This window comes from Pithys albifrons, chromosome 25 (assembly GCF_047495875.1).
Source record: "Pithys albifrons albifrons isolate INPA30051 chromosome 25, PitAlb_v1, whole genome shotgun sequence".
Classification (NCBI taxonomy): Eukaryota; Metazoa; Chordata; class Aves; order Passeriformes; family Thamnophilidae; genus Pithys; species Pithys albifrons.
Window position 1 is genome coordinate 4,219,136 of NC_092482.1, and position 15,846 is coordinate 4,234,981.

Consider the following 15,846-nt stretch of genomic DNA (forward strand, 5'->3'; position numbering starts at 1 on the left):
TGGGATATTGGGAAGGAATTCCTGGCTGGGAGGGTGGGCAGGCCCTGGCACAGGTGCCCAGAGAAGCTGTGGCTGCCCCAGCCCTGGGAATGTCCAAGGCCAGGTTGGACAGGGCTTGGAGCAGCCTGGGCTGGTGGGAGGTGTCCCTGCCCATGGCAGGGGTGGGATCCTTAAGTTTCCTTCCATCCCAAACCATTCTGGAATCCTGTGATTCCATGGAGTTGGAGGATGTTCTAGGCTGGGTTTAGAGCCAGAGACCTGAGAGCCCCTTCCAGTGCCCAAAGGGGCTCCAGGAGAGCTGGAGAGGGACTGGGGACAAGGGATGGAGGGACAGGACACAGGGAATGGCTTCCCACTGTCAGAGGGCAGGGACAGATGGGATATTGGGAAGGAATTCTTGGCTGGGAGGGTGGGCAGGCCCTGGCACAGGTGCCCAGAGAAGCTGTGGCTGCCCCAGCCCTGGGAGTGTCCCAGGCCAGGTTGGACAGGGCTTGGGGCACCCTGGGCTGGTGGGAGGTGTCCCTACCCATGGCAGGGGGTTTTGAACTAGATGATCCTTAAAGTCCCTTCCAACCCAAACCATTCTGGGATCTCAGGATCCTCACACTCCCCACACAGCCCAACAGAGCTGCACCTACCACGTTGCTCTCGTGCACCTCCGGGTTCATGGTGAGCTGCACCACGAACCACGTGGCGTTCCGGAGGATGAAGGCTGTGATCAGGTTCCAGTGGATGATGTTCCTCAGGCACCGAATGCTCCTGGAGAGGGGTGGGACAAGGCACCATCAGAGCATGGGGGCTGGGGAACAGGGCTGTTTGTGGAGCTGAGTGTCTTTGTTGGAAGCCCAAGGGTGACCTGCTGGGGCCATGCCCTGGGTGAGGTGGGCAGGAAGAAGGCCAGGAGGGTGGAAGGCACCAGGGAGCACCCTCTGTCTCCACAACAAGGTGCTTTCGAAATGCAGCAGAAGGAAAACAACGCTGAGACAATCATGACCCCTACAAGATGCCAGGCCAATGGGATCCTGTCCTGTATCAAAACTAGCGTGGCCAGCAGGCCCAGGGCAGTGACCCTTCCCCTGGACTCTGCCTTGGGGAGGCCACACCTTGAGTGTTGTGTTCAGTTCTGGGCCCCTCAGTTGAGGCAAGAGATTGAGGGGCTGGAGCGGGGCCAGAGAAGAGCAACGAGGCTGGAGAAGGGACTGGATGTGGCTCTGAGTGTCCTCTGAAACACCTCCAGGGACAGAGAATCCAACATGTCTTGATCCAACCCCACTGTGATCACCAGCCCAGGGCACTCAGTGCTCTGGGCTGGTGATCACAGTGGGACTGGATCAAGGGTTGGACTTGATGATCTCAGAGGTCTCTTCCAACCCAACTGAGAAGAGCAACGAGGCTGGAGAAGGGAGTGGAGCACAAGTGCTGAGGGAGCTGGGGGTGTTCAGCCTGGAGAAGAGGAGGCTCAGAGGTGACCTCAGCACTGTCTGGAACTGCCTGAAGGGAAGTTGTGGCCAGGTGGGGGTTGGTCTCTTCTCCCAGGCACTCAGCAATAGGACAAGGGGGCACGATGGGCTCAAGCTCTGCCAGGGGAAATTGAAGTTGGAGATGAGAAAGAAATTCTTTGCAGAGAGAGTGCTCAGGGATTGGAATGGGCTGCCCAGAGAGGGGGTGGTTTCCCCATCCCTGGAGGTTTTTCAGCTGAGCTTGGCCGTGGCACTGAGTGCCATGATCTGGTAAAGGGACTGGAGTTGGACCAAGGGTTGGACTTGATGATCTCGGAGGTCTTTTCCAACCCAATCCATTCTAGGATTCTGTGACATGAAGGAGAATGTGACAGACCCCAGGGGCTGGGATCATCCCTGCCTGGAGTGACCTCTCTGGGCTTGTCCCCCCAGCAGGGACAAGGTTGTGTCACTCACCTCAGGCGCATGAAGAGGACAAAGGCCACCAGGAGGGCCCCCAACGAGACACAGTGCCCCAGGTAGTTGATGATGACAGCGATGTGATAGTGCAGCTTGCTCTTCTTCTGTGGGGGGACAGGGGGAGGGGGTCACAGCAGCCACAATACCACCCCTAACCCTTCTCCTCCACCACCCTGGGGCAGGACAGGGGGATGGAAGGAGATGGGGATGATGTGGGCAGGGGAGGCACCAGACTGGCTTCACATCCCCCTCGTAGCAGGGCAGCTCAGGGGTGCTGCCCCAACATCAGCCCTGCCAGAGCTGGGACATCCCCAGCCCATCCTCTAGGGAAACACTGCTGGAATTCAGCTGAGCTCGCTGGAATTCAGCTGAGCTCTCTGCAATCTGCTGCCTCAGTTCGTCCCCCGCTGCCCTGGGGGCAGCTGAGAGGCTGGCATGAATTTGGGCAGAGGGAAGGTGTGAGTGGTAATTAAATTAATTGATCACTCCTGCTGTTAGGCACTCATCCAACCTGTGAATTAGCAATTAACTGAGTGGGAAAACCATTGCTGGCAAGAGACATCAGTGTCTTAAATACCAGAGGTGGCATCAGCTGCAAATGAACAACCCATAGCTCTTCTCCTCTGCTCTGAAGAGTGGCTCGACCTGCTCAGGGGCTTGTAAGTCTTGATCTCTATTTTTTATCCCCTTCAGCTTCCTACACATCTCCTTTATTTCCCTGCCAGCAGGGAAGGATGGGCTTTGCTCTGACTGCTGTCAGGATGGGACTGGAGGACTCTCTGATCTGTGCCCTGGGGACCTCAGGCTGCCAATTCCTTTGGATTTGTAATGGGTGTGAAAACAGGCATGGCTTTATTTCTGACTCCCAGCTCACCCAGCCCACAGCTCCCATTCCTGACCCAGATGGTGCTGCCTTTCCAAACTCCATCCTCTGTCCCCACCCTCGTGCTGAGAGCCCAGGGAGGGACTCCCCAGGTCCTACCTCCTCGCTGAGGATCTCCTGGCACTGGGAGTAGTTGACTCTTGCTGCCCAGCTCCCATTGGCAAGGCATTCCCTGTAGCCATTATCTGGAAGAGAGGGTGCCCACCCCAGGGTTAACAGAGCATGGGGATGACCTGACTCTTGGCACTGGACTGGGACAGTGACACCTCTTCATCTGGAGGCAGCTCCAAAATCCTTGGGATGTTTCAGTCCCACCCAAGCTCTGCCCTCGGTGCTGTGGGACCCCAACAATTCCCACCACCAGGAGCAGACTCTGCTTTCCCTTTCTCTCTGCTGTTTGCTTGGGTGATCCTGTGTCATCCTGCCAGTGGTGCTGTGACACAACTGAGGTTTCACTTCTCTCCCCCTGGATTAGGAGCTTTTTGCCCCCAGCAAGGACAGGAAGGGGTGAGGCCAATGGGGGAGGAACTCCATGGTGGCCCCAAAACAGTCTGTGACTGGTGTGAGCAGGGGGGTGGTGGCAGCATGAACAGGGGAGACCCTGAGCCTCACTGGGGTGATGGGAAGGGCTTGGAGTCCAGGGAATAGTGCAGGGAGACTCCTGCAATGGCAGGAGAGGCACCTCAAAGCAGGAGCTGTGTCCCTGCCTTCCTCCACTGCTGCAACAACGTGTGGGATGGAAAAAAATGATGTTTTTTTGCGGGAAATAAGATGTTTCTTTCATCCAAAGCAGCACTTGGGTGGTCAGAAACTCAAACCTCTGCTAGAAATGGCTTGGGCACTTTTTATGTGCCTTCACTTAATGTCCTGCTCCCAGCACATTGTTGGCAGTGACAGTGCAGCCACCCATGCCAGGAGGGGATGAGCTGCAAGGTCCCTCAGTCCTTGCTCAGCTGGGGCTGCAGACCCCCTGTGCCACCTCCAGTGGCAGGGCAGGCTCACTCCTCTTCCCTTGTCCCCAAGATGGGGACAGCAGCTCTGTCCTCCTTCTGGGAGGACCCTCTTAGAAACCACCTCCCCTAAAACCCGCCCTGTGAGCGGTTGTCTCCTTTTTTTGGTTGATTGATCCCACAGAGCCCCTCCCAGAGCTCTGCACCCAGAGGTGTGTTGTCACTTGTGTCCCCCCCACACCCCAGGGGTGCTGCCCCTCTTACTGGTGGTGTTGTACCGCACTCCATAGAAATACTCAGGGCAGGGCCGAGCCACCAACTGTCCCACGGCGCTGCGGGGCCAGCACGTCCCGATCAGATCCACCGAGGCGTTGCACTGGGGACCTGGGGGGACAAGGGAGAGGCTTGCTGAGGGTCTCTGGGCCACCATGGGCCACCTCCAGCCTGTTGGAAGGTCAGGATTTACCTGGAGAGCTGGATGAGATGATGAGCTCAGCCCCCAGAGACCCTCATGGCCGACACCAAACGGGGTCTGTGCCAAGACTCCCAAGAGCTGGTTGATCCATCATGGGCTTGTCTAAATGCCCTTTGGCCACCCCAAGCCCTGCAGCGCTCCAGGCTGGGCACAGAGTGGCTGGAGAGCAGCCAGGCAGAGGGACCTGGGGGGACTGAGGGACAGGAAGCTCAACAGGAGCCACCAGTGTGCCCAGGTGGCCAAGAAGGCCAAGGGGATCCTGGCCTGGATCCAAAGTAGCGTGGCCAGCAGGCCCAGGGCAGTGACCCTTCCCCTGGACTCTGCCTTGGGGAGGCCACACCTTGAGTGTTGTGTTCAGTTCTGGGCCCCTGAGTTGAGGAAAGAGATTGAGGGGCTGGAGCGGGGCCAGAGAAGAGCAACGAGGCTGGAGAAGGGACTGGATGTGGCTCTGAGTGTCCTCTGAAACACCTCCAGGGACAGAGAATCCACCATGTCTTGATCCAACCCCACTGTGATCACCAGCCCAGGGCACTCTGTGCCCTGGGCTGGTGATCACAGTGGGGTTGGATCAAGGGTTGGGTTTGATAATCAGAGGTCTCTTCCAACCCAACTGAGAAGAACAACAAGGCTGGAGAAGGGACTGGAGCACAAGTGCTGTGGGGAGAGGCTGAGGGAGCTGGGGGTGTTCAGCCTGGAGAAGAGGAGGCTCAGAGGTGACCTCAGCACTGTCTGGAACTGCCTGAAGGGAAGTTGTGGCCAGGTGGGGGTTGGTCTCTTCTCCCAGGCACTCAGCAATAGGACAAGGGGGCACGATGGGCTCAAGCTCTGCCAGGGGAAATTGAAGTTGGAGATGAGAAAGAAATTCTTTGCAGAGAGAGTGCTCAGGCATTGGAATGGGCTGCCCAGAGAGGGGGTGGATTCCCCATCCCTGGAGGTTTTTCAGCTGAGCTTGGCCGTGGCACTGAGTGCCATGATCTGGTAAAGGGACTGGAGTTGGACCAAGGGTTGGACTTGATCTCGGAGGTCTTTTCCAACCCAATCCATTCTATGATTCTGTGATTAAGCCCAGTTCTGGCTCAAGCCTGGTTTTAGGCCTGGCTTCCCAAGTCAGCTTAGGGTTCCCTTGCTCTGGTCTCTCAGCCCTGCTCCTTCCTTCAGCCATTGCAGGAACAGAAATTTAGCACCAAGCAGAAAAAGAACTGACAAGCTTGAACAATAAACTTTGGTCAGCAGAGGCTGAGATAAAATCCCCTCACTAAGGACAGCAAGGCCTGTTGATGTCCAACTATGCTGATTGGCTGAGTCCAGTTCCAAGATAAAGATGGAATTTAAGATGAATGTTATCAATTTATGTTGAAACTCTTTGTTTTCTTCCTTCCATGTAAAATCCCTGGTACAGAAAATATTAACTAATTGTGCAACCCTGTCAAAACTTGTATAATCCCCTCATTAACATATTACCATAATCCACCCTCCTTATTAACATATCCTGGCCCCTGTACCTTTAAATTGTGTGCTGCCATTCAATAAAGGATTCCAGTTTTTACCTCCATCTCTGGGATTGAGGAGTTTATTTGACCCTCACAAACCAGGACTTGGCCTTGCAGCCCCACAACAAGCAACAAGCCCCATTTTCTCTTCCCCCAGTGGTGACTCCAACCTGGTTCTGCTGTGATGCTCCTCAGAGCCCCTCCAACCCTCTCACACCTCCTGGCTGCAAAATCTCCTTCCCAACCATTCCCGTTGGTCTCTTCCAGCCTTTCCCAGGAAAAAAAAAAAAAAAAAGAAAAAACAACACAACACCCACCCCCCCTCCAAATCTGCTGCTTCTATTTCAGATTTCAAGAAGGCCTTGTGTGCTTTTCCCAGCTCCACAAGTGTGCTACGTAGGCATTAGGTAGGGCAGACTGCAGGCTTTGGGATGTATAATTTGTGTATATTTAGAACAACATGTCCTGGAGCTAAATATGGCCCGGCTCCATCTCCCAGCGAGGCAGGAAGCACAATGGCTGTGATATCCATGGAATCTGAGCCCAGACAAGCAGCAGATGGATGGGCAGCAGACACTGGAAGGGGCAGAATTCAGTCCAAACCACTCCTGGGTACCCAGAGATGGTCGTGCTGCTGGTACAAGAGACAGAAATTGCCATTTCTTAAGGCAGAACTGCCCCAAATCCACAGCTCGTTGGGTGCAAGGACACGGCATTGCCTCTGCCCCTGGATTGGTGGTTGCTGTTGGAAAGCCTTTCCTGGAGATTCCCTGTGGATGGAGCTGGCATGACCAATAAAAGGGGAAAAAAGGAAAATATTGGGATTTTAAGGTGTGACCAATAAAAGGGGGAAAAAAAGGAAAATATTGTGATTTGAAGGTGTGACCAATAAAAAGGAAAATATTGTGATTTTAAGGTGTGACCAATAAAATGGAAAAAAAAAGGAAAATATTGTGATTTTAAGGTGTGACCAATAAATAGGGAAAAAAAAAGGAAAATATTGTGATTTGAAGGTGTGACCAATAAAAGGAAAAAAAAAGGAAAATATTGGGATTTTAAGGTGTGACCAATAAAAGGGGGAAAAAAGGAAAATACTGTGATTTTAAGGTGTGACCAATAAAAGGGGAAAAAAGGGAAATATTGTGATTTTTAAGGTGTGACCAATAAAATGGGGAAAAAGAGGAAAATATTGGGATTTTAAGGTGTGACCAATAAAAAGGAAAATATTGTGATTTTAAGGTGTGACCAATAAAATGGGGAAAAAGAGGAAAATATTGTGATTTGAAGGTGTGACCAATAAAAGGAAAAAAAAAGGAAAATATTGTGATTTTTAAGGTGTGACCAATAAAAGGAAAAAAAAAGGAAAATATTGTGATTTTAAGGTGTGACCAATAAAAAGGGGGAAAAAAGGAAAATATTGTGATTTTAAGGTGTGACCAATAAAAGGGGGAAAAAAGGAAAATACTGTGATTTTAAGGTGTGACCAATAAAAGGGGAAAAAAGGGAAATATTGTGATTTTTAAGGTGTGACCAATAAAATGGGGAAAAAGAGGAAAATATTGGGATTTTAAGGTGTGACCAATAAAAAGGAAAATATTGTGATTTTAAGGTGTGACCAATAAAATGGGGAAAAAGAGGAAAATATTGTGATTTTAAGGTGTGACCAATAAAAGGAAAAAAAAAGGAAAATATTGTGATTTTTAAGGTGTGACCAATAAAAGGAAAAAAAAAGGAAAATATTGTGATTTTAAGGTGTGACCAATAAAAAGGGGGAAAAAAGGGAAATATTGTGATTTGAAGGTGTGACCAATAAAAAGGAAAAAAAAAAAGGAAAATATTGTGATTTTAAGGTGTGACCAATAAAAAGGGGGAAAAAAAAAGGAAAATACTGTGATTTTAAGGTGTGACCAATAAAAGGAAAATATTGTGATTTTAAGGTGTGACCAATAAAAAGGGGAAAAAAGGAAAATATTGTGATTTTAAGGTGTGACCAATAAAAAGGAAAAAAAAAGGAAAATATTGTGATTTTAAGGTGTGACCAATAAAAGGGGGAAAAAAAAAGGAAAATATTGTGATTTTAAGGTGTGACCAATAAAAGGAAAAAAAAAGGAAAATATTGTGATTTTAAGGTGTGACCAATAAAAGGAAAAAAAAAAGGAAAATATTGTGATTTTAGGGTGTGACGAATAAAAAGGAAAAAAAAAGGAAAATATTGTGATTTGAAGGTGTGACCAATAAAAGGGGGAAAAAAAGGAAAATATTGTGATTTGAAGGTGTGACCAATAAAAAGGAAAAAAAAAGGAAAATATTGTGATTTTAAGGTGTGACCAATAAAAGGAAAAAAAAAAGGAAAATATTGTGATTTTAAGGTGTGACCAATAAAAAGGAAAATATTGTGATTTGAAGGTGTGACCAATAAAAAGGAAAAAAAAAGGAAAATATTGTGATTTGAAGGTGTGACCAATAAAAGGGGGAAAAAAAGGAAAATATTGTGATTTTAAGGTGTGACCAATAAAAAGGGGGAAAAAAAGGAAAATATTGTGATTTGAAGGTGTGACCAATAAAAAGGAAAAAAAAAAGGAAAATATTGTGATTTTAAGGTGTGACCAATAAATAGGGAAAAAAAAGGAAAATATTGTGATTTTAAGGTGTGACCAATAAAAAGGAAAAAAAAAAGGGAAAGTACTCTGCTTTTAAGGTTTATATGGAGGAATATTTTTCATTAATTATCTGCAAAATTCTTGCTTTGGGGCACTCTCAGAGCAAATTCTCGGGCTTTTCCTCCAACATCTCAGCCAGGGAAAAGAACTCCCAGGCATGTGAGACAGGGAAGCAGCAGCGTGGGGGGTGTTCCCTTCTGCCTCCCAGAGTTTGTGGGGAGAAATTAATTTTACCACTGACCTTTGCTTTTAGCTTTGCTGATGTGTAGGGTTGCTGTGGCAACCACCCCTCTAACTTAACTGTTTTAAGGCTCTGTTTCATGGGTAACAAGGTGCCCTTAGAATCACAGAATGGATTGGGTTGGAAAAGCCCTCCCAGATCATCAAGTCCAACCCTTGGTCCAACTCCAGTCCCTTTACCAGATCATGGCACTCAGTGCCACAGCCAAGCTCAGTTGAAAACCCTCCAGGGATGGGGAATCCACCCCCTCTCTGGGCAGCCCATTCCAATCCCTGAGCACTCTCTCTGCAAAGAATTTCTTTCTCATCTCCAACTTCAATTTCCCCTGGCAGAGCTTGAGCCCATCGTGCCCCCTTGTCCTATTGCTGAGTGCCTGGGAGAAGAGACCAACCCCCAGCTGGCCACAACTTCCCTTCAGGCAGTTCCAGACAGTGCTGAGGTCACCTCTGAGCCTCCTCTTCTCCAGGCTGAACACCCCCAGCTCCCTCAGCCTCTCCCCACAGCACTTGTGCTCCAGTCCCTTCTCCAGCCTCGTTGCTCTTCTCAGTTGGGTTGGAAGAGACCTCTGAGATCAACAAGTCCAACCTTGATCCAACCCCACTGGGATCACTCTGGCACTCTGTGCCCTGGGCTGGTGATCACAGTGGGGTTGGATCAAGACATGTTGGATTCTCTGTCCCTGGAGGTGTTTCAGAGGACACTCAGAGCCACATCCAGTCCCTTCTCCAGCCTCGTTGCTCTTCTCTGGCCCCGCTCCAGCCCCTCAATCTCTTGCCTCAACTGAGGGGCCCAGAACTGAACACAACACTCAAGGTGTGGCCTCCCCAAGGCAGAGTCCAGGGGAAGGGTCACTGCCCTGGGCCTGCTGGCCACGCTACTTTGGATCCAGGCCAGGATCCCCTTGGCCTTCTTGGCCACCTGGGCACACTGGTGGCTCCTGTTGATCTTCCTGTCCCTCAGTCCCCCCAGGTCCCTCTGCCTGGCTGCTCTCCAGCCACTCTGTGCCCAGCCTGGAGCGCTGCAGGGCTTGGGGTGGCCAAAGGGCAGGACCTGCACTTGGCCTTGTTGAACTCCATCCCATTGCAATCAGCCCATCTCTCCAGTCTCTCCAGATCCCTCTGCAGAGCCCTCCTGCCTTCCAGCAGCTCGACACTCCCTCCCAACTTGGGGTCAGCAGCAAATTTGCTGCTGATGGACTCAATCCCCTCATCCAAATCATCAATAAAGATGTTAAACAGGACTGGACCCAGCACAGACCCCTGGGGGACACCACTGGTGACCAGCTGGACACAGCCCCGTTCACCAGCACTCTCTGGGCCCTCCAGCCAGCTCTTAATCCAGGAGAGGGGACACCTGTCCAAGCCATGGGCTACCAGCTTTTTCAGGAGTATATTATGGGAGACTGTATCAAAGGCCTTGCTGAAGTCCAGATAGACACATCCACAGCCTTCCCCTCATCACGTGTGAGTGCCTGGCTGTGCCTTTTGCATCCATTTGCATTTATTGAGCTGCTCCCTTTTGTTTTGACCCAAATTTGACAGAGAACTGGCGGGTCACAGCAAAATGAAGCCCCTGTTTAAAGTTTTATGATTATGTTCAGCCATGTAAAACAAAACCAACCCCTAATTGCTTGGACTAAGGAGGAAGTTAAATTGCAAGTGCTCTCTCTCCCTGTGAGCCACCCAGGTGAGTAGCTGCGGGAATGGCTGGAATGGGAAATGTTTCACTTGGAATAACCCAGCACAGCAAGGTGAGGATGGCACAGTGCCAATGGCCAGGGCAGCTGGTGCAGCCATCAGACCTCCCACTCTGGCACTGGTGGGGCTGGGCACAGACTTGATTTTCCCCTCATCCCCTCATGCCTCAGTTTCCCTCCTGCATCCTGTGACAGAATCCCAGAATCCCAGACTGTTCTGAGTTGGAAGAGACCCCCAAGGATCATCGAGTCCAACTCTTAAGTCAATGCCCCACACAGGGGATTGAACCCATGACCTTGGCATTGTCACAACCAAGTGACAGAGACTGCTTGGAGAGGACAGTCAGTAATTAAAAGTCAGCAATGATGAGACTCTCCATCAGTGAAACGACCCCACAGCAATGCCATGAATGACCAAACCCAGTGATGTGGTCAGGCAGAGGTGGCATCATTCTGTGATACATCTGCTCAAGCCTGGATTGGATATCTCCACCTCTCTCCAAGGCACTTGATTTGATGCTGCTTGGCACTGCCAGAGCACGACAGACACCCACCCACCCACCAGATGACACACCCAGGGGATGCCACCAGTCCCACCACGGGGAGGGTGGAGCAGCATCACCAGCTCAACCCCCTCCTCATCCCGTGGGGCAGGGGTATGTTGTGGGGTGACACAGCTCAGGGGCTGCAGTCAGATGTTCTCCAGGCTGTACTCAGCTCCTGGGAGGGACCTCCCTCTGTGCTCAGCAGGCTTTGCCCCTGCATTGCCACCAGCAGCACTTCTGGGTCTGTCCCACCCGGTTTTAATCCAGTGGGTGACTGTAATATTTTTTTCCCAGGCTCACACTGCAAGATGCTCGATGAAGAAAAGCTGCAGAAAGCAGATGCTGCTTTTCTGCTCTCTCCAGCACGCAGGGAAATAAAAAACCCCACCCCACCCACCTTCTGGGGAAGGGTTAATTAAACCATCAAAGGCAAAGAGTGCCGTGAAGGCTTCGAGAGCCTCTTTGCCCAGCAGGAGTGTGTTCTCCAGCTGCTCCCCAGTGGCACAGGGCTGGCAGCACTCAGGGCAGTGCTCAGCATGGAAATGATCTGTCTCAGTGCTAAACACTTGCCAGCCCAGCCCTGTTTGCAAAGGGATTATCCTCCCGGTGGCTGCTCCCCCTTTCTCAGCTCTGGTGGCTGCACAAGTCTGGGTTCTGCAGATTTACAGCAGGAGAAGTCCATGAATATCCTACCTGCACTCAGTCCCCCTGATTTGGCTTCTTCCCACACAGGAAGGTGGAATTTGGGGTAGGAGGGAGCTGGGAATGTGGCACAGGGGAAGTCACTCCAATCCTTTTCCACCCCACTGCCTTTGGGTTGTGCTGCTTGGAATAAATATAAAGCATTTACTTTCTTCTGAAGGGAAAAAGTGCCTGTCCAGGGACTTACACTGACACAACTACATCACAATAACTGTCTCAGGATAACTGTGGCAATATCCCATCTGTTTCTAGAAAACATCCTTCTCCAGGCTGCTCCCAACACTGGAAGAGGCCCCCAAAGTATCTCTGAGCTAAAGCCACACAACTGTGTGAATCCTGGCAGGGTAAAGATCTCCAGGCCCAGCTCATCTGCCAAAAGATTTTGAGCCAATTTGAAGAGGATGGAGCCTGTTTATCCTGGGCAAGAACCACCAGCCGTGTGGCCACAGCACTCCTGAGCCAGTGCCAGGAGGTCTGAAGGGTTTTGTACCATCAAACCTTTGCTGGGATGGTGAGAAGGGGAGGAAAGCAAAGGTTGTGCTGATAAAACCTTGTTGGTAAATATCCTTTCATCTCCCCTGGGCAAAGCTGTGCCTCAGCCTGGAGACTGGAGAAGAAGAGGCTCAGAGGTGACCTCAGCACTGTCTGGGACTCCCTGAAGGGAAGTTGTGGCCAGGTGGGGGTTGGTCTCTTCTCCCAGGCACTCAGCAATAGGACAAGGGGGCACGATGGGCTCAAGCTCTGCCAGGGGAAATTGAAGTTGGAGATGAGAAAGAAATTCTTTGCAGAGAGAGTGCTCAGGGATTGGAATGGGCTGCCTAGAGAGGGGGTGGATTCCCCATCCCTGGAGGTTTTTCAGCTGAGCTTGGCCGTGGCACTGAGTGCCATGATCTGGTAAAGGGACTGGAGTTGGACCAAGGGTTGGACTTGATGATCTGGGAGGTCTTTTCCAACCCAACTGAGAAGAGCAACGAGGCTGGAGAAGGGACTGGTGCACAAGTGCTGTGGGGAGAGGCTGAGGGAGCTGGGGGTGTTCAGCCTGGAGAAGAGGAGGCTCAGAGGTGACCTCAGCACTGTCTGGAACTGCCTGAAGGGAAGTTGTGGCCAGGTGGGGGTTGGTCTCTTCTCCCAGGCACTCAGCAATAGGACAAGGGGGCACGATGGGCTCAAGCTCTGCCAGGGGAAATTGGAGATGAGAAAGAAATTCTTTGCAGAGAGAGTGCTCAGGGATTGGAATGGGCTGCCCAGAGAGGGGGTGGATTCCCCATCCCTGGAGGTTTTTCAGCTGAGCTTGGCCGTGGCACTGAGTGCCATGATCTGGTAAAGGGACTGGAGTTGGACCAAGGGTTGGACTTGATGATCTCGAAGGGCTTTTCCAACCCAATCCATTCTATGATTCTGTGATCTCAGTTTGCTGCTGTGAAGGGGCAAAGCCTCCCTCCCCTCCTGCAGTGCAAAGGAGCCAGGGGAGATGATGGAAATCTGGCCCCCAGGCTCATTGCCGTGGTTGGGAGTGATGGGCTTATTTGTCTGAGTTGTCTCGAGAGGCTGAGAAAGAGCTGAGTGTTGTTAACTCCTACCACTACCTGTCCCCAGCTCTTGCTCAACCACAGTTACATCTGTCCATCCCTGCTGTCCTCTGACTGCTCTGCTGCTGCTGCCTCAGCCTCTGCCTCCCTGAGCGTGTCCCCTGAGTGTCTCCTGCAGCATTTGCATTTGGCAATCAGGGCTTCATCTCCAATCTAATCAAAACACACTCTCTGCAGCACAGGCACAACAAGCTGCTTGTCCTCCCAGGCAGCTCCACCACACCAGAGGAGCAGAAAGAGCCATTTCACACCTTATTGCTCCCAAACAAGGGCCTCTGGTGGGAGGCTTTTATTTCAAGGTGCTGATCCATCCCACCAGAGAGAGTGCTCAGGGATTGGAATGGGCTGCCCAGAGAGGGGGTGGATTCCCCATCCCTGGAGGTTTTTCAGCTGAGCTTGGCCGTGGCACTGAGTGCCATGATCTGGTAAAGGGACTGGAGTTGGACCAAGGGTTGGACTTGGTGATCTCTGAGGTCTCTTCCAACCCAACTGAGAAGAGCAACGAGGCTGGAGAAGGGACTGGAGCACAAGTGCTGTGGGGAGAGGCTGAGGGAGCTGGGGGTGTTCAGCCTGGAGAAGAGGAGGCTCAGAGGTGACCTCAGCACTGTCTGGAACTCCCTGAAGGGAAGTTGTGGCCAGGTGGGGGTTGGTCTCTTCTCCCAGGCACTCAGCAATAGGACAAGGGGGCACGATGGGCTCAAGCTCTGCCAGGGGAAATTGAAGTTGGAGAGCAGAAAGAAATTCTTTGCAGAGAGAGTGCTCAGGGATTGGAATGGGCTGCCCAGAGAGGGGGTGGATTCCCCATCCCTGGAGGTTTTTCAGCTGAGCTTGGCCGTGGCACTGAGTGCCATGATCTGGTAAAGGGACTGGAGTTGGACCAAGGGTTGGACTTGATGATCTGGGAGGGCTTTTCCAACCCAATCCATTCTAGGATTCTGTGATTCTGTGGATGTGGCACTGAGTGAGAATCCACCATGTCTTGATCCAACCCCACTGGGATCACTCTGGCACTCAGTGCCTGGGCTGGTGATCACAGTGGGGTTGGATCAAGGGTTGGACTTGATGATCTCGGAGGTCTTTTCCAACCCAATCCATTCTATGATTCTGTGTTTTTATTTCAAGGTGCTGATCCATCCCACCCTTGGAGCCACTCAGGTGTTAAATGCTTGAGCAACAACACCTTGAGGCATTGGGGGAACCAGCCCTGGGGGACAATTTGGGTTAACATGAGGTAGAATTGAGTGCTGGAGCTGCTTGTCTTCCCCTTCAAACAGGGCTGGGATGGCTGGGGACAGTTGTGGGGGCCTCAAAATACATCCTTGCTCACACCCCACATCCAACACTGCTTTTGGTGGCATTGGGTGCTTCTATTTACCTTTGTAAGAGTCCAATCCTTAAAATAATTCATAATCTGAAGCATTCAAGTTCCACGATCATCGATGTAAAATAATTACCCAGGCTAATTAAGTGTTACAACAGCAAAGTGTCCTTGTAATGAATTTTTGGCTCGTTGCTATTTACCATCACTGGCTGTCCCCTTGAGTGTTTGCTGCTGCTCTGGAGAAACAGAAATAGGAGTCACCCAACCTGCCTTGTGCTGTTGGGATCTGAAGCATCTGCTCAGTGTTGTCCCTTAACACTGATCTGTGTGTATATAAATTTATTGAATATAAAATGTAGAGGGTTGGGGTTTGGGTATATCACATTCTCCTGATATGACCCATGGTGTGGTTGTGTGAGAAATGGAGTTGTGTCATACCAAGGGTTGGCAGCAAGTGGTTTCTTCCCTGGTTTTGGCTGGGATTTGGTGGTGGGTGGGCAAAGCAGCACAATCCCTCCCTGGCAGAGTTTTCCAGCAGAGCCTTCTAGTTTGGCTGCAGCTACACAGAGTGGCTGGCAGGGACTTCCCTGCATCCATCCCTGGAGCTGCTGCTGTGCCAGGACACTGTTTCCCCCCAGCAAACCTCATCATCTTCCCTCCTCCACTCCAGTAAATCTATCCAGGACATATCAGAGAGTTGTTATTGACATCCCTGTTTCCCAGATGATGGGGCAGGATGGCTTTACCAATACCAGTACACACAGAAAACACTCTGATTTTCCATACAGGTGAGGTCACATTTAGGGCTCCCAAACCTGCCCCAGTATCTTGTCTCTCCTTCAATCCCTGCTGACTGGGGGGAATGGGGGATGGGCTTATGCTTATTTTACTTATGCTTATTTTACTTATGTTTATTTTGCTTATGCTTATTTTACTTATGTTTATTTTGCTTATGCTTATTTTAATTATACTTGTTTTACTTATGCTTATTTTACTTATGCTTATTAATTATTAATCAATACACCCTTCATAGAATTTGCTTGGTAGTATAGAATTCACTGTATAACACACAGCAAAACTGCCAAGGTACAGACCTGTCCTTGAAGGTGCCACACCAAGAGGCCCCAGAGCCTCTTGGACCAATTAAAACAGCCTGGATACCCCGTGAAGTGAAGATAAATCAGAAAATATGTCAAAAGAACAAGATAAGTAGAGAAATTCACCAATTAGACCAGTTACAGTTGGCAACAAGTCTGGTTTGAAGCAGTTTTGAGCAAAAAGTAAAAGGTTCATGGGAGAAAGACACCTGACTTCATCCCCAGAGACCACCAGAGACCCTGCCCTGAATTCCCAGGAGGAAAAGCCAAAGACCCCA

The 15,846-nt window shown here is 50.6% G+C and overlaps 1 protein-coding gene across 1 annotated transcript in view; it reads right to left on the bottom strand.

Annotated features, from left to right (window-relative positions):
- The window catches only part of CRHR1 (corticotropin releasing hormone receptor 1), a 41,240-nt gene that overhangs the window by 8,944 nt on the left and 16,450 nt on the right, over positions 1-15,846 (bottom strand). The window contains exons 3-6 of the mRNA XM_071577277.1: positions 4,017-4,136; positions 2,902-2,987; positions 1,917-2,023; positions 639-759 (exon numbers count right to left, since the gene is read on the bottom strand). Of these exons, the coding sequence (XP_071433378.1) occupies positions 639-759; positions 1,917-2,023; positions 2,902-2,987; positions 4,017-4,136 (434 nt within the window). The remainder of the gene's footprint in view (positions 1-638; positions 760-1,916; positions 2,024-2,901; positions 2,988-4,016; positions 4,137-15,846) is intronic.